General features: G+C 48.0%; 1 protein-coding gene across 13 annotated transcripts in view; it reads right to left on the bottom strand.

Moving 5' to 3' along the window:
• The window catches only part of ROBO3 (roundabout guidance receptor 3), a 214,584-nt gene that overhangs the window by 3,834 nt on the left and 186,402 nt on the right, over positions 1-24,348 (bottom strand). For 3 of the 13 annotated variants that reach the window (XM_056860021.1, XM_056860024.1, XM_056860033.1), the window contains 14 exons: positions 24,029-24,197; positions 18,016-18,182; positions 16,311-16,432; positions 14,999-15,215; positions 13,055-13,179; positions 12,107-12,278; positions 11,182-11,376; positions 9,868-10,045; positions 9,098-9,255; positions 8,391-8,666; positions 6,176-6,323; positions 4,109-4,354; positions 2,962-3,143; positions 2,309-2,416 (listed from right to left, as the gene is read on the bottom strand). In XM_056860021.1, coding sequence (XP_056715999.1) covers positions 2,309-2,416; positions 2,962-3,143; positions 4,109-4,354; positions 6,176-6,323; positions 8,391-8,666; positions 9,098-9,255; positions 9,868-10,045; positions 11,182-11,376; positions 12,107-12,278; positions 13,055-13,179; positions 14,999-15,215; positions 16,311-16,432; positions 18,016-18,182; positions 24,029-24,197 — 2,463 coding nt within the window. The remainder of the gene's footprint in view (positions 1-2,308; positions 2,417-2,961; positions 3,144-4,108; positions 4,355-6,175; positions 6,324-8,390; positions 8,667-9,097; positions 9,256-9,867; positions 10,046-11,181; positions 11,377-12,106; positions 12,279-13,054; positions 13,180-14,998; positions 15,216-16,310; positions 16,433-18,015; positions 18,183-24,028; positions 24,198-24,348) is intronic. The other 10 variants (XM_056860034.1, XM_056860035.1, XM_056860025.1 and 7 more) reach the window with 9 other exon arrangements.

Raw genomic sequence — 24,348 nt, 5'->3', positions numbered from 1 at the left:
ACTCCAGCTAAAAGAATCAAGTAGGCAGTGATGTGAAAGGTCTCTACTTGAGACCCTGGAGAGTCGCTGCCAGTCTGAGTAGACAACGCTGAAGAGCCAAGAGTTTGATTCAGTATAAGGCAGCTTCATGTGTACTGGTGGCATCCCACTGAGCAGTCGCAGTACGAACTGCCATTATATGCAGCGTTTTAGAACATGACCCTTTCAGATAGAGGATGCAAGTCAAGGAATGTGACTCTTTTCCATAAGGCTAACCGGCCCCTTTCTCAGCAGGCTTTCTGGGCACAATCAATCAGGCCATTTAGTAGGCTCTTGATAGTACCAGTCAATGCCCTTTGACATGGCTGGTATGATGGGGCAGGCCCATCCACATATTCAAGTTTAATTCATTACTATTCTCTCTTCTTTCCCCCTTCCCTGCAGTTTTGGGCTGCTGAGCAACAGAGGGCCTGTTTGTACATTTTTAGCCGGAAGTCCAATTCGGAAGCACACTCACCCCATTCTAGTTGCAGGTACATCTCTCCCCGCAGGGCTGAGCTCAGGAGAAACCAGTTCTGCTAATCTCCAGCAGATGTTGTGCTGGAGGTGCACAACACTGATTGGTTGGCCCTTGTGACATCGCAAAGCCACCTCCCCTGTAGCCCAGAGCAGTTTTACAAATGTTTTTTGACATCTTATTTTAAAAAAATGTCACTGCATGGATAAACTTCAGTTAATCCAATCAGATAAACTTGCAAGTACATATGTCATTTGAAGAGTGAATGTGTGTGTACGTGTGACTGTGTGCATGGGTGGGGGGAAAGCTAAGCTCACCACACAACAAAAACAAGCCAAATATCTCCCCAAACACTTACATGGTATAGTTTCTGTTGTTACCTACCTTTTGTTATAGAGAGAGAGATCTCTCAAAAGTAGCAGAAGGGAAAAAGATCAATGTGTTCAAATGAGGAATTAAGAAAGGCTTTAACAGCCCATGGTAGCAACAAACACAGCAAAAATATAGTAGTTGTAAGCCCTGGCTGGACTCTTCATGTAGGGGAGGAAAGGGAAAAGAGGCAGACATTTGGATCAGATGGCACTTGTACTCGATTGCTCCCTCATGCATGATAGGAAGTAAGAGCACGCCTTCTTTCTAAATTTACCCAGAGTTCCTCTGAAGTCTCCTTGCAAGCTCATGTGGGTATGATGATTTAATAGAGCATATGTGCATAGAACTGAAGGCTCAGATCCCATGCCTGACTACCAGATTTTTGTTAAGGCCTATCTACACTGAGTTTTATGTATGTATGTCCTACAAAAAAGTTGCCTCCACATGTGGACAGTTGGAAGTGGGCCAGGAATGGTGGGAGGGCAGGGAGAGAAGGCGTAGCATTCAACCTAGGCCAGAGATTCTGCCGCAACTATCATGAAACTGTTTTTGGAAGGACAGAATGGGGCATGCTTTTTGAGAGCCCTAGTGAAGATATGAAGCTGCCTTCTATTCAAATTACTTATTACCATGTCTTGTGTGTTCATTTTAAAAGCCTTTCGTTTTCTTTTCCAAGTAAGGAAGAGAACAGCATGGGAAAAGAGGAGCTTTTTAATTCTTTCCTCCCCTGTAATTTTCTTGCTGGAAAACCCCCAACAACACCCAAGTTGGTTGTAGCGCCTCTAGGGGTTAAAAGGGTACCCACAGGATTTCCCCAGTGGGGGTAACATTTTTAAATGGGAAACTAGTGGAGAGGAAAGGGATAAAGAGTCCCTCTTTCTACATTTGCTCTCCTCCCTGAAAAAGCAAGCCCAGCAGCTGCATTTGGAAAATGAGCATGGAAGACAAGCTCATGCATTGTTTGAGTCTAAGTTAGAGGATTGGCCCCTCGACCTCAATACTGCCTGCTCTGACACAAACAAGACTCCAAGGTCTCAGGAAGAGAAAGGTCTTTCCCAAAATCTGCCCCCTGGGATCATTTGATCAGAGGCTGAACCAGGGACCTTCTGCATGGAAAGTATATGTTGCCTTCTTCAGGGAAGATGTTTGGTCCCACCAGCATACGGGAATACACTCCTGTACCTGGCCCATCTTGTTCATTATCGTTTCCTCTGACAGCTGCTCTCCAGTGTTTCAGGCAGAGAAAGGCCTTTTCCAACACCTGCTACCAGAGATCCTTTAACTGCAGATGCCAGGGGTTGACCCTGACAGGCAAGCAACGCATGTACTCCACTGCTGAGCCACGAATATGGCGCTTCGAGGTCTATGCTACTGCTTTGCAAGTGGGCTTATGTAGAAAAGAGAGAACGCTTTTGGAACCTGAGAGACACACACACTCACCTCCCTGTTTCTTCTCTCGACGGTAGTGGCTAGACTTGGATTTCTTCTTGCCTTTTGCTTTCTGCCCCGGAGGGAGAGGCATGTCTCCTGGGCTGGGCTGGGCTTTTCCTGTCAGCGAAAGCCAGCATCAGAGTAAAATCCTCAGCCAGCAACTTAGCCTGTTCCCACCCAGTCTCAGCCCTGGCACAGCTCGCCAAGGGCTGGAACCCAGAGGCAGTGCCCAGCATGACCTAGCAGTGCTGGACAGGAAACCCCATTGGATGACCAAGAGCCAAGCAATGATGCAGTGTCTTTGGGGTGCCCAAGAAAGCTCAGAACCATTCCCTCTTAAAGCCAACACAGGTGGGTGGAGAAAGACCGGTACCTTCCAATCTGCTCCAATCCCATTGCTATAACCAGAAGTGCGTCAAGCGGGTCATGGGGGAAGCCCTCTCAAATCTGGCATTAGAAGAATGTGACCTCTCTGCTGAGCTACAACCCCGTTGCTACAACCAGAAGTGTGGCAAGCGGGTCATGGGAGAAGCCCTCTCAAATTTGGCATTAGAAGAACATGACCTTTCTGCTGAGCTTCTTGGCGACTCTAAAGCCTGGCTGGTCCCTCCACCTCCCTGTGGCTGAGATGCCGCGCTGCCCTTTGAAAGAGGGGCACCCACCTATTCCCGGGGAGTCAACATTCTCGGCACTGTGCGCTGGAGTCTGGCTCAGGTTACGTCGATGGCCTTGCTTGGGAGCGCTGCCTTCGGGTCCCTCTTCAAGCACATTTAGGTTTGGGTTGGACTGAGTCAAGGGAGGACTCAAGGCCCTGGGCGAGGGCCCCAAGCCGTTGGGTAACCGCCTTGAAAGCAAGGAGCACAAGAATTAAAGAGGAGGGAGCGGACAGATGACAACAGCGCCGTGGCAAGATCGACCACTCGTAGGGCTTTGATATGTTCTGCACTCAAAACGAAAGCAGAATTCTGGGCTGCAGCAGCTCATATTCTGTCCCACTGGAGGCTACAACCCATTAAATGACGGCATACGTAAGCTCCAGCCTGTCACAATTTTCATAAAGACTAGAAACAAGCTGTTTTGCAAAAATGAAAACAAAACAGCTTCTTTGGATGTTGAAGTCTCTGCTCCATAAAAATCTCTGCCCTTGCTTGGGGGAACCTCAGAATATTTATTTATTTATTTTATTATTTTATTTTATTTCTACCCCGCCCTTTATCCCCGGCCAAAGCCGGGCTCAGGGTGGCTAAGATATATGCACGGGCTTGGCTGGGTCCCACATGGACATGCCCTGATGCCATTCAGTCTACCACCTATCTGCACACAAAGGATTATTGCCCTCCACTATGCCAGATATGGCACATAGCCATTAGTAGTACTGTTAGGAAATTGATTTGATAACTGATCTGTAAATTAAGGGGTTAAGCTAGAAAGGGAGAAAAGTATGCTAACAATGGTGGATCAACCCAATAAATATTTGAAGCCCTTCTATCAATTTAATTAAAACGTTCCTGCGGCAGCTTTAGTGTTTAGCGCGGCCATTAGGCATATGGATCATTATTACTGAACCATTGGGGGATGGGATGATGGAGACTGATGGGTAGACAGCACAGGGGAGTCCTAGCAGAGCTCTATGCTTATAGGGAGCAACCCAAGATCATAACTGCACAAGGGAATGGAGGAGCCTCAGAGTTGCACGTGCTCGAGCAGGAGACCCACACACTGGAGGGCGTCATTAGAGGTATGCGTGGCGTCTATGAGTAGGCATCATGGAGCTAGATTGCATGCTTCATAAGTACACGTGATTCCTACCTGGGCAGGTGTGGAATCTCAAAGTGGTGTAGTCTGGGGATGTCCTCGGAAGCTCTCATCTCATCTCGGGGCGAGGGGGTCAACGTGGCTGTGGACTGCTGCCCATAGGAATTGGCGGGAGAGGAGGCATCTCCACGAGGAGGGGGAGGAGGACACTCCTCTTCCTGGATGTTCTCCATCAGGTACGTCCTTTCTGGCAGGGGTGGGCACCACTCCTCTACCTCTGAACTACAAACAGGGAGCGAACTGGACAATTTGGCCGGGATGCACTGGGTCCCCAAACATCCTACTAGAACATGTTCCCCTCAAGTGCTAGAGGGACATCTAAACCCTAGTTAAGTCTTTTCTGGCAGTATTTCATTCCTACTTTGACTACCGATGCTGTTTGCCTTCCCTGGCCTTGACATATTCCTAGATGCTATCAAATACATCCATGATGCTTGAAAACAGAGAAGGGACATATTCTTTCCTATTCAAAATGTAGAGTGAATCAGTGGTTGGCATTGGAATGGATTTCAAGCTAAGGTTTGTAGATGCTTTGTTAACCACAGTTTGCATTCATCGCGGTTTGTTGTGATGGTTGGCTGAATTCACAAACTGCAGTTTGTTGAGCTGCTGCACCACCCCTTGTGTCTGCCTGCCCACTCAGCCAGCAATATACGGAGGATGTCTTTCATATCGGGAGATGGAGCAGATGCAAGAAGCGCAGAAATGCACACAATCAGGATTCCTTATATCTGGTAGATTAAACGGAGATTGTGCAGAAATTTTGGTTTAAGCAAGCCACTTTTTATTGTGACATCTGAATGCAGCCCTGGTGTCTTTTTTGGGGTGGTGGTGGTGGTTAGAATACAATTGATTGATTAATCCCTAGGATGGCTCTTTACAGTTTTCAGAAGGGTGGCCATTTTTTAAAATTTTTTTTACTTGTTTGAAATATTTCCATTCCACCTTTCCACAGTGCAGTCTATAAACCAGCCAGTATATTTAAAATAAAACTCTAAACAAAGATATAATGTAAAGTCATATTAGATGCCAAAGTAGTAAATAAAACAGCAGCCAGATAATTAGACTACAAAATATCAAAGCAGCAGAACAGCCTTCAACTTTACCTCACTGGAAAAACTCTTTTAAAATAAATTGGGTTGAACTGAAATGAGCACAGAGCAAGGCACTAACCAAATGTCTCTAAGAAGGCTGTTCCACAGCTTTGGCACCACCGCAGAGAAGGCCCTGTCCATAGTAGCTACTTGCTTATCCTCCAACGTTCATGGCAACTGGAGCTCAGCAAATCCTAACTCAGATTTGATACCAAGGTTTCTACTAAGAAGAGGCTTAAGAAGTGGTTCCTGACCCTGACTGGATCTCAGATGGAATTCCAGACATCTTAGAGACTTTTGAATTCTTTTGCTTGAAAACTGATTGCAGTGGCTACTGCAATTTGAAGAGGAAGGGGGCACGGGGGGAGGCTCGCCTCAGTCCTTTTTCCTGCTGAAAATCACCTCCCCATAGCTGCTTTGGGGGAAAATAGAAGTAACTGAAAGTATACTTGAAACAGCCCTTTACCTCCATGCCCCAATGGCTGCAATCGAGTTAAAAAAAGGTGAATTAAAAGGATAATGGGAACCCCACAGAATGTGCAGCTCTTCTCTGAAACTCAAATGCAACTTGGGTGGATCATAAATTGCAAGGAATTCCCATGGGTGTACCTAGCTAGTCCCACTATTATCTCAGAAAAAAACACCAAGTTAAAATATTTAAATAAGTTCAATAAATATAAAAAGAATATGTTGGTGTAAAGCCAATGTGGGCTGAAACTCAAATTCAGACTAACGGTGAATGCATGAAGACATGAAGCTGCCATCTACTGAAACAGACCTCTGGTCTATCAAGGTCTTGTCTACTCTGACTGGCAGTTGCTCTCCAGGGTCTCAGGTGGAAGTCTTTCGCATGACCTGCCACCTGATCCTTTTAACTGGGCACAACATCAGATGCCACTTTTTATTAGCAAGTGAAACATGACAAGGAAAGGCAGTGGCATTTTTATGCCCTTCCCAGGATACCTACTTGACTTCTAGGTCTTCCTGCTCCTCATCTTCTTCCACATACTGGCTCAGTTCACTAGCAGAAGGCGGTGGAGGTAGCACTTCGGTCCAGTTCAAGGATGGTGTCTTCACCGGCTTTCCCATCAACTTCTGTTTCCCAGGCTTAGAAACTAGAGAAAGAAACAATAGCCAGAGTGAGGACCCACAAACTCATCCAATGATGAAGGGCAGCTTGTCTTGGATGTTCGCTGGGTCATGAAGAGGTCAAAACCTAAACTTTTTACATGTTGCGTGTATAGTGCCATCAAGTCACAGCTGACTTATGGCAACCCAGTAGGGTTTATTCAAGGCAAGAGACTAACAGAGGTGATTTACTATTTCCTGCCTCTGTGTAGCAACCCCGGACTTCCTTGGAGGTCTCCCATCCAGTTACTAGCCAGGGCCAACCTTGCTTAGCTTCTGAGGTCTGACAAGATCAGGCTATCCTGGGCCAACCAGGACAGGTCTTTACCTCTTAAACACCTTCTAAAACTCCATGCACTAAGCTGTGCCCGTTCTTCATTCTGATCGGAGTTATGACTTCTATTCCCCAAACAGAAACCACTTTTTTAGTCACATTTGTATGGTCTGCAGGGAAAATAAATGTCCAGCTGATGAGGTCACCTGAAGGTACAGGAGTGGCCACACGCAACAAAGCAAGACTTTGCCTGTTCTCCATTGCTGCTTCTTATGCATGGAAATACCACTTTGTGTCCCTCTTCAAAACTCACCCTTTCTGTGCAGCCTTTATTTAACCTGCCAGTCTTCACCAAAATGTGTAACTGCCATTGCTCCCATTTGTCCTTCGCTACCCTGGCCTCTCCCCTCTCCCCACTATCTTAATTGTCCCATGCCTGGGGGAGGGGCCTGTCTTTATCATCAGCATTGCTCAGTCAAGCACTATACAAAGTACTGATGTGTTATATTAACAACAGCGGCAGCAGCAGTGGCAAGAACTTCTCAGATTTAAGGAGAGGCTTTAATATCATAGTCCCAATTAGCTGTTGTACCGCCAAGGAACAAGCCAAGAGACCCATTCCATGTGGTTTGGCTGGGGAGAAGCACAACGCACTCGAGACAGTCACACCCTTAGTGCAAACCTAGAGAGTCACACCCTTCTAAATACATTGAAGTTTAAGGGCTTAGAAGGGTGCAACTTGGCTTAGAAGGGCATTGCCAGTAAAACTTAGTGGCATAGTTCTAGGAGGGAGGGGCTATTTCCCGTGGCCTCGCTGTAAGTGGTGGATCACTACTGTAACCTTTGGGTGTGTAACTTTGGGGCAGGGGCAGGAACAAGGGTGCTACCTTCTGAAGAGTTTTAGATATATCTATAAAAGCTTTTATTTTGCACGGTTGCTTTTCACCCCTTCCCAACCATTTAATTAGTCAGATGGTGAGGTCCTTGGGGACAGACATGTCTGTGTTTGGCAAGATGGCTGGAAAGTTGGCCTGAGTCCACGGGATAGAGCTGGATGTAGAAGGAATCAATACATAATGCCTTGGACTTTCTCTAGACTAGAGGAGTCCTCATTAGGGATTTTCTTCCCTCCACAGATGACACTACTGCAACTTCAAAAGACTTATCTTTGGAGAGGAGGAGGAGAAGAAAAGAAGGTTGGTTTTTATATGCCGACTTTCTCTACCACTTAAGGAAGAATCAAACCGGCTTAAAATCACCTCCCTTCCCCTCCCCACAACAGACACCCTGTGAGGTAGGTGGGGCTGAGCGATTTCTAAGAGAGCTGTGACTTGTCCAAGGTCACCCAGCTGGCTTCATGTGTAGGAGTGGGGAAGCCAACCCAGTTCACCAGATTAGCCTCCACCACTCATGTAGAGGAATGGGGAATCAACCCCGGTTCTCCAGACCAGAGTCCACCACTCCAAACCGCCGCTCGTAACCACTACACCATGCTGGCTCTTGGTTTTTATATGCCAACTTTCTCTACCTTTTTGTGAGGAGAATCAAACCAGCTTACAATCTCCTTCCCTTCCTCTCGTCACAACAGACACCTTGTGAGGTAGGTGGGGCTGAGAGAGTTCTGAGAGAACTGTGACTAGCCCAAGGTCACCCAACTGCTTCATGTGGAGGAGTGGGGAATCAAACCCGGTTCTCCAGATTAGAATCCACCGCTCCTAACTACTACACCATGCTGGCTCTCTAGAAGAAGAAGGCTCTCTAGTACACTCAAGGTCCCTACCGCTCTCAGCCCTGCCCCGCTCAGGCTGGGCATACTGAATGTTGGAGATCCCAGGAGAGGCATTCCACTGGCTCTCCTCTTCGTCAGGCGAATGTAAATGTGTCGCCCCATATGGTACCACAGGCGTCGTGGCATACGGCGTGGTGTGCTGGGAAAACGCCCCGTTGAAAGTCCTCATGTCATCGCTGGCAGGGTCAATGGTGCTGTAAATGGGCCCGTCAGACACTCCTGTTCCGAACTTCTCGGTCTGTGCAATGTAGTTAGAAATGCCAGCATCTGTGGAGAAGGAGACAAACAAACAACCTTGCTGTTACCAGGCCTTCTGGTTGAACTGCAGAAGATTCTGCAAGTCTCCAGCTGTAAGCTTCTGCAGCATTCATGGGGTTTGAGAACTGCCTCTAATCCAGGCTCGGGGGTCGTCTGAGCAATTTAATTGAAATCCCGTTCTTCGACACAAACTTTGGCTTAGCTCGTCTCCTGGAAGGTCATGGCCCTGAAAGCCTGCTTTACAAGCCTCAGCAGCTTCCTCATTTGTGCAGACTAAAAGACTAAGCCTCTTGCTTTAACCTGCGCACCATCCTCAGAAAGCTCTGTCTGTTTGTTGCGCTCATTTGCTGGTCTACGTTGGCCTTGCTTTCAGAAGGGCTTTGCTATTTCTCAGCCGGATCATCCCTGCACTCCGCCAGCGCCAGTGGCACGACACTTACCGTTGTAATATCTCTCTGTGGCGTTGTGGTTTCCCGTGCACAAGGCCACTCCGGGTTCCTTTGTCTTCCCGTTCCGGAGCAGATTCGGGGCTGGCCACGAGTCTGCCAGCCATGGATAGCTGGAAGTACTTGAGGCCATGGCCAGCATACCAGGCCTGCTGGAGGAAAGAAACAAGAGTGGCGGATGTTTGATGCTTTGGATTAGCACTGTCACACAATTAAAGAAATCCTGAATGTTGAATTGTATAAGGCCTAGTGTACGCAATACAGCTTACCATGCAATGTCTGGCAAGAGTACTTGCCACGAGTACTGATCGTGCAAATGTTATCTCCACTGCATGGTGTAAAGGATTTTTTAAAATCACAGCTTGATGCTCTCCTTCTCGGAGCATTGGTACGTTCCTTATCCCATAAGGCCCATATAAATTTTGTAAGTAAATAAATGCATCAGTCATTGCTAGCTTTCTACCGGAAAGTTGCAGAAGTCAGTACTTTGAAGGAGAACAAGACACATAGAGGGCTAGTCAGTCTCCATTCTTCCAGTCAGTTTGAAATCAGAACTCAGTGGTTGAAGACACCAAAAGCCTGGTTCCTAGGGTTATAACGCGAACATTTAGAATGCCACAGGTAAAAAGATAGGAAATCACCACCCATTCATTTACCTGCTAAATCAGTGCAAAGTACCAAGAAGCTACTGAATGGAATGTTGGAGGAGAAGAAAGGAAGGAAAGCAGGAATCATTAACGCTACATCCCGGTCTTTGCACTCACCTGCCACTGCCCCGCGCCGGCCCATCCACATGGGGGAAAGAGACTGAAAAAGAGGGGACCACATAGTCAGGGACGTCTCCTTGGAAAACAAGATGTGGCTCAGGCTGGCGGTGCTGGGAAAAGCAATGTGATGGAGGCGGGGGGAAAGCCTTACCTGCTGGCGTGTAGGCAAAGGAGGCTGCAAAGAGAAGCAGACAGTAAGCAAGACGCAGCTGTGGTCGGCGGGGTTGGTGGTGGAAAGGAGCGGCTGCGGGTTGAGCATTTCAGTGCCACGGGAAGGGGGGAGAGGGCAGCATCTCACACACGGCACTGCTCTCACAGCTCTTTGTTGGCATGCCAGGGCATTTGTGTGTTTAGCGGCCTTTTATCCTGCCCTTCCCTCCAGGAGCCCAGGGCAGCATGCATGGATCGCCTTCCCCATTTTATCCCTACAACAACCCTAAGGAGTAGGTTAAGGTGTGTGAGAGAGAGATCAGCCCCAAGTCGCCCAGTAAGTTTAATGGCGGAATGGGGATTTGAGCATGGGTCTCTCAGAAACTAGTCCCACACTCTGGCACAAGCCTGACATTCCAACCTCCTAAGAACCCTCGTGAAGTGAGTTAGTGACATTCCCATTTTTCAGACAGTCAACAGAGGCTGGGAAGCAATGGAAACAGACCGTGCCAATTAAGGCTAATATTGATAAATTAACCCAATTTGCACATGCCATTCTGGTCACATAACCACCCCCACCCCTGGTTTTGAAAACTTAATTGTTCAATTTTGCTTTTTTGGGCTTTTTTAGTGGCAGTGGCTGGGAACAAGAAGTGATTATAGAAGGGATGGGACTGCAAAATCAACATGTGGGATGAGGGAACAGGAGCTGTACTGCGTGACAAAATCCCACCATGAAATCTAGAAAGTTGCTCTTTAAAACAAAACAAAACGATAGATTGTGTGCATTCTGCTGAAAAACAAAATATACTGCCACTTGTAATGTGAATATTATTTAAATATTTCCCTGCTTCCAACCTGGGGGTGGTGGTACATGATCTACCAGAAACCTATCACACAGATTTCCTCTCCCAATCATTTCAGTGGGTCTTGTGCAAAAAATATAGGGCTTCCTTGCTTACAGATGCCAAATCCACAAGGGGCTTGCAAAAGGTTCTGCATTTAAGAGGTTCTGCCACTCATCCCTCACTAGATTCCCATCTGAAATGCTTGGCACCTCTGCCTCGCTCAGTTATACTCCACAGAGAACCCAACCTCACCTTCCTTGAGAGATGGGGGGGGGTGAGGGGAATGGTGGCCTGCAAGCCTGGCCCATCTCACCTGTGTAGTGACTCAGCTCCTTCCTCTTCTTCCGGCGACAGTAGATCCACACACTGAAGCACATCAGGATGACCCAGCAGGCCCCTCCAATGCCAGCAATGAAAGCCGGCTGCTTCACCACGTCGGTGATCTGCTCAGCGAGGCTCACACTGTCCCCGTTACTCACGGACACCAAGTCCTGGTCCGGCAAGGGCTCTGCGGTAGGCACAGGAGGCAAAAAGCTTCCAGTGAAAGGAGGCAGCTTCAGAAACACTTGTCATCACTGAGGACAAGTCACCTGTTTGTGAGCTGTGCCATTACAGACTGCAAGCGGGGCTTGTGGGATGGAATTCCTCTTGGTTAAAAACAATCCCCTCTACGTAGAAAGAGAGCAGGTATGGGAAGGGAGAACTCCTCTCCCTAACATGCTCATTTTTTAACTTGTGGGGAATATGCGTGTTGGATGGAGGAGTAGCCACTAATTCCTGCAATCTGCAGTGGTACAGCATACAGGAAGGGTTACAACAACAATGACACAGGACCACGGAGAAGTAGAAAACAGGCCTTGTGTCTTCACATCATACAGCAGTAACTTTCTATTCCTTTATCCTGTTGCATGACCGAGAGCTGCCTTCAGATCAGCATCTCTGACACCTACATGCTTGGTAAGACTGCTGTGATACAAAGAATGTCCTCCTAAGCCCAACACAGGATGTTGCCTGGTCCTGAGTAAAAGCCCTTTTGGTCTATCAAGGTCAGTACTGTCTACTTTGGGTAGTGGCTCTCCAGGGTCTCAGGCAGAGGTCTTCCATAAGTACATATACATAAGAACATATACATGGTGGCTCTCGGCAGCCTTGGGACACACTCTCTTCCATGCAGCCTTGGGATCCAGGGCTAAAGCCTATTCCCTCTGGGGCTGCTTGGGTAAGTCTGGGATACTCACTGATTTGTATGGTGACCGGTGCACTCCTCACACCGATGCCCGCGCTGGTGGCTGCGGCCACCTCTGTGCGGTACAGCATGCCCGGCACCAGGCCCTGCAAGACTGTCGATCGCAATGTGCCGTCCACCGTCTTGTTGATGTGGTATCGAGACTCGTTGCCTAGACACCAAACCTGCCGCAGGATGAAAGAAGAAGAAGAGTTGGTTTCTATATGCTGACTTTCTCTACCACTTAAGGAAGAATCAAACCGACTTCCCCTCCCCACAACAGACATCCTGTGAGATAGGTGGGGCTGAGAAAGTGTGATTTGCCCAAGGTCACCCAGCTGGATTCATGTGTTGGAGTGGGGAAGAAAAAGAAGAAGAGTTGGTTTTTATATGCCGACTTTCTCTACCACCTAAGGGAGACTCAAACCGGCTTACAATCCCCTTCCCTTCCCCTCCCCACAACAGACACCCTGTGAGGTAGGTGGGGCTGAGAAAGTGTGACTTGCCCAAAGTCACCCAGCTGGCTTCATGTGTACGAGGGGGGAAACAAATTCAGTTCACCAGATTAGCCTCCGCCGCTCATGTGTAAGAGTGGGGAATCAAACCTGGTTCTCCAGAACAGAGTCTACCGCTTCAAACCACCGCTCTTAACCACTGCACCACGCTGGCTCCCAGTTCCCCAGATTAGCCTCCGCCACTCATGTATTTGCTCGCTCGTTCGTTCGTTCGTTCGTTCGTTCGTTCGTTCATTCATTCATTCATTCATTCATTCCCACAACCTTTTTGTTGTTGGGGTGAGTCCACATACACATTGTGATCAACGGCTGAGCCGATACCCCCTGGCAAAGCAAACTTCCCACAGCCGCTTGTGGTTCTTGCTATAGCCAAACCACAAGGCCCTCTAGACCACTTTGGAGTTATCAAGACCCAGGGGAGGTACCCAACAGTCTCTCTTCCTTACCCGGTAATCCTGGATGATTCCGTTCTGATCTTCCGAAGGGGGCGGCTCCCACGACACGCTGATACTGGTACTATTGCTGCTCCCCACGGTAACTACAGTAACCGCCTGAGGAGGGGCGCTGGGAGCTGGGCAAGAGGGAATACAATGACTTTATTGTTCAGAGGGAAGGGACTGGGTGGCATTTGGTGACTGGCATTCTGAGTTTTGGAATGCCACAAAAGCCATGCCAAGGACATGCTGAGTTACTGGAAGGGGATGAAAGAAAAGGTCACTGGCAATTTCAAAATTTATCAGCCTTCAGAGTTACACATTTAAATGAGTTTGCAATAGGTGCTCTCAAAAAGGAACCCCTGGGGTATGGTCTTTTTGTGATGGTGACAAAGGTTACTATGGATCCCCCCTCCCCCAGCTCTCCTACAGAACTATAGCTCTTCAGTGCCTTGTGGGGCCTGGAGGTCTCCCAGAATCACAACAGATCTCCAGACTACAGAGATGAGTTCCCCTGGAGAAAATGGCTACTTTGGAGGGTGGACTCCATGCTGTTACACCTTGCTGTGGTCCCTCCCTTCCCCAAACCCTGCCCTCTCCAGGCCCCACCCCCAGAATGTCCCGGAATTTCCCAACCTGGAGTTGGCAACCCTAGCCACGGCACTTAAGGTTTGGATCTGGTTTTCATTTGTAGTGCGGACATATTATACGGCTGAAAAACAGGAACAAAATGCAGGAGTTTTGCTTATTGGTGCTCTCTAACCTGGCCCTCCCTCAGAATCTCTATGCCTTTAAAATAACTAAGAGATTTAAGGATTGAGATAGCTATAGGCACAATTTGTTCCTGACTTATATGTGGCAGGTGTAAAACTATTCTGGGCTCCCAAGATGGCAATCAAGGTGGTAAGAAACCCCTTAGGATTCAACAGACTATCCAGAGATAGAGAATGCCCATATACATCAGACCACGCGCCCATCTTGGTAGCCGGCCTGATGGCAGTTGCCAACATGTTTGAGATAGACAAAGGGGAGGGAGGTGATCTTTTCTAAGAGGAGGGAGATGGATTTACTATGACCTCAGAAAAGGTAGGCTGATTTCAGCCTTGCAAGCTCTACTTTTGTTCTGATGAGCATCCTGTGGTCCACCCATTTGTTTACACTGGAAGTGCCCTGCTGGGCCTGATCATGGTTCAGTTAATTCTGCATTATTCACAAAGCTTCCTTCAACCATCACAGGTTGGCAAATGCCTGTTGTGGGTGGGAGATCTCCACTGGAATGCCAGCAGGAGAAAGTAAAAACAAAACTAAACAAAACACTGTCAGTGATGGCGTGACATCACTTCTGGGTTATTCTCGGAAGTGACATCACACCTCTCTAGAAATTGCTGGAAACTCTATGGTTTTATCATAGAGTTACCAGTGATTCCTAGAGAGTTTTGATATCACTTGCAGGTTTCCCCTGGAAGTCACACAGTCGCTGATAGCTTCCCCCCATGCTGTCCCCCTGTCTCCTTCTTGTCCTAATTTGGTCCTAGATCAGAATTTAGGCAGTGACCCACTGCTGGATAAAAATCTACTATCTCTAACTCCCCATACTAGAGCATTACAATTATGAATTTGACTATCTCCCTGGTAGCATATGTCTTTGGAGACACAGATATTTGACATTATACACCACGGTACCTGTTGGTGGTTTGGGGAAACAACATGAGTTATTCTTACAAAGAATGATGGCATACTTTCCTACACTGAGATAACAACAAAATTGGAGAAGGACTCATCTTACAATATACACAATTACAAATGATTTTTAAAAGGCTTCTCTTCTGCAGAGAAGAGCAGAACCTTTTCCAGTCTCTACTGGAATAACTCAAAAGAGCTGATGAGAGTGTCTGTTTTTATTTTTTGCTGGATCACAGACTTGAGGGACAAGCTCCCTTCCTCCTCCGCATATACCTTCCTCCGGGGTGCGCACTAGCAGCACCTCGCTGTCCATGCCCTGGAACTCATCAAAATACGGGCGGAGTTTGATCTCGTATTCCTGCCCCTTGCGCAGCTCGACGAGGACAGTGCTTCGTTCTGCAGGCGACTTCACGTCCTGCACCAGCCAGGCGCTGCTCTTGGGCCGGTACATCACTCGATAGCCTTGGATGAACTGAGCCTGGCGGTCAACCTGAGAGAAAGAGGCGCCAGTGAACGCTTGTAACGTGAAATCCATTGTCTCAGACCGCATGGGTCCAGCTTCCTCTCTACCGACCGACCTGTTTCTTCTCTCTGCCTCCAAGCGTCCTGCTGTACTTCTCTCATTTCTCTGCCCCCACCATGAATTCCTGCCTTCCTGCCTTCCCGCCGTCAGTCTCACATCACTTCACATCTATTTCCATATACTTTTAAACATTTCTTTTACACTTCCTTGCCCAGGACTTTTCCCTTTTGCTATAACCTCTCGAGCAGACATAAGGTCTATGGCTCAGTGGCAGAGCATCTGCTTGGCATGCAGAATGTCCCAGGTTCAATCCCCGGCATCTCCAGTTAAAGGGACTAGGCAAGTGGGTGATGTGAAAGACCTCTGCCTGAGACCCTGGAGAGCCGCTGCCGGTCTGAGTAGACAATACTGACTTTGATGGATCAAGGGTCTGGTTCAGTATAAGGCAGCTTTATGTGTTCATGTGACCCACCTTTAATCCCCACCTGCAATAAAGGACAGGATTTCAATGGTTTAACATGTATATCCCACCTATGCTCTGAATCCTTCTTAGGGAATATCTATAGACACTGATTTAACAATAATTCTTTCTCCCTAGAGGAGGCCTCCACAACATGGTGTCCAATCTCATCAGATCTCAGAAGCTAAGCAGGGTCAGCCCTGGTTAGTGCTAGGATGGGAGACCATCAAGCAAGACTAGAAGCCGGCAATGGCAAACCAGCTTTGTTCATCTCTTGCCTTGAAACCTTACAGGGTCGCTGTAAGTTGGCTGCGACTTGACAGCCCTTTCCTTCACCAGAAACAGCTCCCCCGTGAATTGCGAGGTTCGACTGCATTTTTGTTGCCTAACACATTCACCCAGCCGCCTGCTGATTACCCCCACCATGTCATTTGGGAGAAGGGTTAGGGACCCCAACGATAGAGGGGCCGTGGCTCAGTGGTAGAGCATCTGCTTGGCTTGCAGACGGTCCCAGGTTCAGTCGCCGGCATCTCCAGAAAATATTGACTTGGATGGACCAAGGGTCTGAATCAGTATAAGGCAGCTTCATGCATGGTACTCACAGTCCAGGTGACTTGGATGGTGGTAGAGGTGAGGATGACCGGCTCCTGCAGCTGAACCACAACCTCGCCGAGTTCCTTTTGCACCTGCCTGTGATCGACTCCCTGCCGGGTGGGACTCACATCTGCCAAACCAGATAAGACAAGAGCCTGAGCAAGGCCACTGCAAAAGGTTGCTTTCCCACCACTCTTTTGCAGACAGAGGCAGAGTTAAAGGAAGCTGGCCTTGGAAGGGTAGGACTTGCAGCACTGGAAGCAAATCCAATCTTCAATTCTGATTATATGGAAACTATTAGGCAACCCTAATGATTGGGCCCTGCTGAGATACCAATCCGTTTGTTGCTATGGGCCGTTCCCCACATTACATACATACCTAAATTGTAGATCAACGGTCCTGATTTGTTTTAAAAATCAGTCTGGTGGGCATGAGTGATCGTAGCGGCAGAAAAAGAGAAAAGGCAGGCAGGAGGGAGTATCCAACCTTTTCCCACCTCCCTCTTCTCTGCTCTGCTCTAAATTGCCTCCTTAACTGGCTTTACTCCCTCACGTGCCAAACCAGCTGAACCAAGCATGGGAAAGTCTTCAGGAGGGGATTCAGAGTAGGAAAATGATGGGCATAGGAAGGGTTCAGCAAAAAAGCAACCCCATTGCTGGCAGCCATCCCCAAAACTGCTTTTCAAACAAGTAAAACAAAATGAAAAAGTTAATTGGTTGCAAAATATTGTTGAAGGCTTTCATGGTCAGAGTTCATTGGTTCTCGTAGGTTATCCGGGCTGTGTAACCGTGGTCTTGGTATGTTCTTTCCTGACGTTTCGCCAGCAGCTGTGGCGGGCATCTTCAGAGGAGTAACACTGAAGGACAGTGTCTGTCCTTAATTGGTTGCAGTTACTTGTTTTTACATGCAGTGGATATCTTGGAGCGTGGATTTCATGCTTTACTGTCCACTTACTCTTAGTTTTGTAGCCATAGGAGCTAGAAACTCCCTCCCCCCAAGAGCAAACTAAACATCTTAGGACAACAAAGTGCTTCAGAACTAGGCCTGTGTAGTTCAGATATGTAAATGCAAAGGACACACCACATGGGCCCATCAAAGGAAGCTTCTCTTGCTTCTATCCTAATGAAAATATAAATCCTTGAATACATCCTTCAATTACTTAAGATCTAGACCAGTGGTTCCCAAAGTGGGCAGTACCACCTCCTGGGGGATGGTGGGATTATCTAGGGGGGAACTAAGAGGCAAGGGGGCAGCAGGGGGAGCTAGAGGTGGGCCCCTTCAACTGTGTTGTTGGATAGGGTAGGGGCGCTGGGGTTGAGTTTGTGGAACCCAAGGGGGCAGTGGCCAGAAAAAATTGGGAACCACTGAACTAGACTGACAGGGGCCACACAACTATCCATGCTGAGACAATGCAGTATAGCGGCTAGAGGGTTGGACCAGAATCTGGGATACCCAGGATGGACCCCACTCTGCCATGGAAGCTAGCTGGGTGGCCTTAGGCCAGTCACTCTCTCTCAGCCCAACCTACCTCACAACATAGTTTTTATGAGGGGGAAAAATGGAAGGGGGGAGGATGATGGTGATGTGGTAAGCCACTTTGGGTCCACACTGGGGGGAAAAGCGGGGTAGAAATATCTAAATGATTACCTGGAGATTGGGAACTACCAAGTCATATGAATTCTGATCAAATCCAGAAGCCCCTGGCAACCTCACCTTGCGTACGGACCGGCTCCGAGACAGGGCTGGGGTCGCTCAGGCCGTACATGTTGACAGCCCGTATGAGGAAGAGGTAAATGGTGTTGGGGTTCAGACCGCTGACTGTGTGCTTCTCCACCTTTACGTTATCAGCCACTGTTTGCCACGTGCTCCCTGAGGACTGACTGCAACAGAACAGAACAGGAGGGAAACAGCATGAGATGGACACTCTTTGTACCTCATAAGAACATAAGAAAGGCCCTGCTGGATCAGACCAAGGCCCATCAAGTCCAGCAGTCTTTTCACACCGTGGACAACCAGGTGACTCTAGGAAGCCCACAAACAAGACGACTGCAGCAACATTGTCCTGCCTGTGTTCCACAGCACCTAATATATTCGGCATGCTCCTCTGACCCTGGAGAGAACAGGCATGCATCACGACTAGTATCCATTTTAACTAGTATCCATGAATACCCCTCTCCTCCATGAACATGTCCACTCCCCTCTTAAAGCCTTCCAAGTTGGCAGCCATTACCACATCCTGGGGCAGGGAGTTCCACAATTTAACTATGTGTAGTGTGAAGAAATACTTCCTTTTATCTGTTTTGAATCTCTCACCCTCCAGCTTCAGCAGATGACCCCGTGCTCTAGTATTATCAGAGAGGGAGAAAAGCTTCTCAGTAGGGATGCCAGCCTCAAGGTGGGACCTGGGGATCCCCTGGAATTACACCTCATCTCCGGACTACAGAGATCAGTTTCCCTGGAGACAATGGATGCTTTGGAGGGTGGACTCTATAGCATTGTACCCCACTGAGGTCGCTGTCCTCTCCAGGTTCCATCCCCAAATGGAGTTTCCCAGCCAGGATCTGGCAACCCTACCCTCCATCCCCCACCAGCGGCCAGGCAAGGTGCCCCTGTTCGTTGCAGATGCCAACATCCTCTTGAGCCACGGCTTGGAATCCTGAATCTCTCTCTTGAGAGCCTGAAGAGAGTGACACATTCATCTAGCATTTCTGAACATGTATAAGGTGAGTCTTCCCAACCAATAAGTGACATTTGGAAGGCCAGGGGGAATATATTATCATTATCTCATTGTTCTTCCATTGTGAGACTCAAGATGGCATGCCTGAAACGATATGGTGTAGTGGTTAGAGTGTAGGACTAAGATCTCGGATACCTGAGTTTGAATCCCCACTGTGTTATGGAAGCTCGCTGGGTGACTGTGGGCCAGTCACACACTCCCAGGGCTGTTGTGAGGACGAAATAAAGGATAGGAAAACAAGGTAAGGTGCTTTGGGCCCCCACTGGGGAGGAAGGTGGGGTTTAAATGAAGTAAGAAGCAGAATAGTTGGTTTTTATATGCCGACTTTCTCTACCACTTAAGACAGAATCAAACCAGCTTACAACTCACCTTCTTTTCCCCTCCCCACAACAGACAATCTATGAGGTAGGTGGGGCTGAGAGAGCTGTGACTAGCCCAAGGTCACCCAGCTGGCTTTGTGTGTAGGAGTGGGGAAACCAACCCAGTTCACCAGATTAGCCTCCGCCACTCATGTGGAGGAGTGGGGAATCAAACCCGGTTCTCCAGGTCAGACTCCATCACTCCAAACCACCACTCTTAACCACTACACCAAGCTGGCCCTGTAAATAAATAAAGTAAATAAATAAAGCATACAGGCTTCCTAAGGACGATTCCCATCCAAGCACTGATCGGATCCAGAATTGCAGAGTTTAACCCAGAATACTGCATTGTGGGCCTTCACTGTGGATTTCCAGTCTTGCAAATGCACATCCTTGGATATTGCGCCCTTGTGCTGTCGCAATCATTTGCAACTGGCCAGTTGTCTCCACACAGGAAAATCCGGTTGCCAATTATTTGTTGAACTGCAGCAAGAGCACCAGGCCCACCGAGGTATGGAAGCAGCCCCAGTCAGAAGGACAGCTTCTGACCCCATCCCTCCTTGTGGATATTAACAGCTGGATCCTCAGGAGAGCCAAGAGCGCAGGAAGTGCTGTCAGCGTTGCTGATCAGAGCTTTCAAGGTCCAGGATCTAATGGTTGCCTGACTGACAATATTTTTTTTGCTGCAGGCTCAGCTTGGGAAGTAAACAGGAAGCTGGGCCCATGCCAGGTCTATTCATTCCAAAAATGAAATGTTGCTGCTTCCAGGATGCAGCATTTCCTGTGGTCTGTATGAGAGTGTGTGGAGGTAGGGTGGGGGTAGAGGATGGTCCAATCTGCCCCTTCTGGCAAGACTCATGTCATTACGCAACAAAGGGCTGAGCCAAGCTAGAATGTCAGAACATATTCTACAAGGGTATGGAAGACTTTAGAACAGTAGATTGCTTGAGATACACTGGTTTGCCAGAATATACATTAAAGGCAACTTATGTACATTTTTTTTGCCATCAAGTCACATCTGCCTCATGGCGACCCTGTAGGGTTATCAAGGGAAGAGACGTCGGGAGGTGGTTTGCCACTGCCTGCCTCTGCATTGTGTCCCTGGTATTCCTTGGAGGTCTCCCATCCAAATGCTAGCCAGGGTCAGGGCTGAGAGTGTGTGACTGGCCCAAGTTCACCCAGCAGGCTTCCATGGCCTGAGTGGGGATTCAAACCTTGATTTCCCAGGTCCTAGTCCAACACCTTAACCACTACACCATGCTGGCTCTCATGTACATAAACACCATCAAGTTGCAACTGACTTATGGCAACCCCAGCAAGGGGCTTTCAAGGCAAGTAAGAAGCAGAGGCATTTTGTCATTGCCTTCCTCTGCACAGTCCCCCGTTCAAGTATTGACTCTGCTTTGCTTCCGAGATCTGATGAGATCGGGCTAGACCAAGCTGCCTTCCCTCCCTAAAGGCAACGTTAACTCTGCATCTCTGTCATGCTGAATGCACACCCATGCGCAAAGACAAGAATAGCGCCAGCTTGTCCAGTGATTTACAGCGCAGCCCTCACTGCCTCGATGTTTGCAAAATTTCTCACTGCTAACCCAAATGCCCCAACACCTGCGCTCCCCCACAAATCTCCAGCTCTGAAGCAGATGGCTCCAAGGCAGGTCGGCCGGAGTCCTTAAGCCACGTGAGAAAGCAGTGTTTGCCTTTGCTCTCGGGGCACCTCAGCAACCTGGCTGCCGAAAGGAAGAATCTGAGCATGGGGCGTTGGGAGGCGTGCCGTCAGCAGGGAATGACAAACAGGGGCTTAATAGGGATTCACTGGGATGACCTCCTGCCCAGGAACGTGCTGACAGCAAAACATTTACCCAGTTGCTTGCATCTGCTCCCATGACCTCCAAAACCCTGCCCCAGACAGACTCGCTAGGGCTGATGAAGCAGAAAAAGATTCAGTGCTTTGCAACACCAAAGAAGTCTTGACACAAACAAGATTCAGGAATCGTCATCTTCAGATAACAGGCTAACATGAACAAGAACACGGCGCACCGCTGACTATCAGCGGGTCGTTTATAGGTCACCGTGATTCTCTAGGGGACTGTGATCTCCACCTGTAAAAAACAACACCACAGCTACTGTTTATGTGACCGCTTAGTGAATGAAATACTTGAGAGCTAACTGCAGACTCTTAACGCACTCCAGTCTTTGATTCACAGCTTACACGTCGTACAGGGGATTCGTGAGAGTTGCTGTCCCAGGATAACAAGCAGCAGAACAGACCCAAGTCTGGCTTGCCTGAAACAAAGTGTTCTAAGGTGTTGAGAGACCCTTCCCTGCTCCAAAGCTGCTACATAATAATACGCAACAAATACAAGCATCTAAGCTGCTAACCCAAAGTAGAAACCCGTCAGGGTAAACACGTTCTTCCCTACAAAATGTAAGTAGAGTAAGTAAATATATTTGGATATGGCCATAGGCCTTTACAAAACATCGTCAATATAATGCATTATAATGTAATTATACATGGTAAAAGAATAAAATCTTTAAAAATAGTTTACAATAATACTAACAACCTTATGATGATAAATAAATGGGAAGGGCCATGGCTCAGTGGTAGAGCATCTGCTGGGCATGCAGAAGGTCCCAGGTTCAATCCCCGGCAGCTCCACTTAAAGGGACTAGGCAAGTAGGTGATGTGAATGACTTCTGCCTGAGACCCAGGAGAGCCACAGCCAGTCTGCGTAGATAATACTGACTTTGATGGACCAAGGGTCTGATTCAGTATAAGCAACTTCATGTGTTCAATACGTTCATCATCCACAGATAAAATCATTTTTGGAAATCTGCTCTTGAAGTATCAACTTTGGCCCTTATTTTCCTTGCTGCCAGGGCGTACAGTGATGTATCAGAGTCTGAAAGCAGGAATATAACTTTCTCCTTCTCAGAATGGAAATTTATGCCAGATAATATCCCAGCGAGAAACTTAGTCCTAGGCTGTACATAAAGTAGGCAATCAAGTATGTAATGGGGTAAATCCTCCTGCAGTCTCATGTCACAGATACATATGCGTTGGTCCTTAGGAATTTACTTACACAGGCCGGCCAAAAGGGCCATTGGCATGGCCTCAAAGAATAAAGATGTAAAAGCTGCTTTGAGGTTATGGTTAGAAATCTTAACTAAATATTGGGATCTAAAGTGTAGTAATAATGAAGGGGACTACAGTGGGGGGAGCTGCTGGTCCAGCCAATCAGCTCTCCTCATTACCTTAAGGTAAAGGTAGTCCCCTGCACAAGCACCAGGTCATTCCTGACCCATGGGGTGACATCACATCCTGACGTTTACCAGGCAGACTATGTTTACGGGGTGGTTCGCCACTGCCTTCCCCAGTCGTCTACACTTTACCCCCAGCAAGCTGGGTGCTCATTTTACCGACCTCGGAAGGATGGAAGGCTGAGTCCACCTTGAGCCGGCTACCTGAAACTGACTCCTGTAGGGAGTGAACACAGGTCATGAGCATAGCTTTCTGACTGCAGTACTGCAGCTTACCATTCTGCACCACAGGCCTCATTACCTTACATTGTTGCAATGCTGAAGCCTGCCAGTTGTGGCATGTGGCTGTAGCTGAGTTCAGTTCCAGCTCCACAATCCAGCAGGTAGCAAAACATCAGAATGGATGATGGGAAAGGGTACGTGCGCGCGTATCTGCACTCACACACAAGTGAACCAAAGTAACTTAAGGGCCGAGAAGGGAGGTGAGGCGGAGGGCCCTCCGGATGGTGGCAATAGCTTCTTTGCTCTTGGATGTATAAAAAGTAATTCAGCATTGCTTTGGAAACCTTACATCCTGATTTGTTTGAAAAAAATTGTATCGATTGAAGATGCATATAACGAACAGCACGAGCAACTCTAGGATCACACTTGCCACGGAGCCACATCCTGCATTTTGTTCAATGGGACCACAGCAGGAATTGCGACGCACACAGAGTGACATTTTGAGAGAGATTGTTTAGGAGTTATAATTGAGATAGTCGGTGCTGCAAAGACACAGCGGGGCTGGCTCATTTCCAAAGGTTTACCTCCTACCTCCTTTTTGTATCTTGCTCTCTGTTTCTCCCCCTCTCTCTATATATATATTCAGGCTCACCGCTTCTACATATTTACAACACTCGTCAATGTACTTTTCTCTTACTGTGTATCAAACAAAGGAAATTTGGGAGAAGGTATAAATCTGCCTTGGACAGATCCCTGGAGAGGCGGGATATATATTTTCTAAATAAATAAGTAAGCAACCCAGGAAACCCAGCAGGGCTAGAAGAAAACTTCTCATTGGGAGGTGATGTGTAATTTGGGAGATAGCATACAAGATTATCTAAGGAATGGCCGCCCAATAATTTCTTCAGAAATTGGCAGGCTCTGGAAGCTCATGTATAGGGTAAATGACTTCTGGTGCCTTGAACTGAACCAGGAGAATGAGACTTTGTTTCTGTGGCCCACATAAAAAGCAAGGCAAAAGAGCATCTCGTTCTGCCCTACAATCTCACACTGTACCTACTGGACTGTTTTTCTTCACCTTCAACCCATCTCTGCTTTGTGCCCAGGGACCCTTGGAAGAACAACTTTCTTGCAACCCAAGAGTTACCTGAATGCTTCAATGATGTACGAACTGACTGAGGCTCCTCCGCTCACTGGGCTTGGTTTCCAAATCAAAGCGACGCTGTTCTTAGTGACATCCGTGACCAGAGGTGCAGATGGCGGCCCTGGGAGAAGGCTTGGCTCTGGGACCTGCGTCTGGAGGTCAGCCCCATTTTCTAAAGAAACAAATGTTGAAGAAAATGGTGAGATGGTGACAGTTTTGAGAGCCGGTGTGGACTGGGGAAACCCCAGGTTCAAGTAAGCGCTCTGCCTTTTTATGCAATTCGAAGCTGTCCTGAGAGTTGGCTACAGAGAGTCACAAGATAC

The sequence above is a fragment of the Euleptes europaea genome, chromosome 14, assembly GCF_029931775.1.
Source record: "Euleptes europaea isolate rEulEur1 chromosome 14, rEulEur1.hap1, whole genome shotgun sequence".
Taxonomy (NCBI): Eukaryota; Metazoa; Chordata; class Lepidosauria; order Squamata; family Sphaerodactylidae; genus Euleptes; species Euleptes europaea.
The sequence above is the reverse complement of the archived record's forward strand: the minus strand, read 5'-3'. Positions and strand labels throughout refer to the sequence as shown.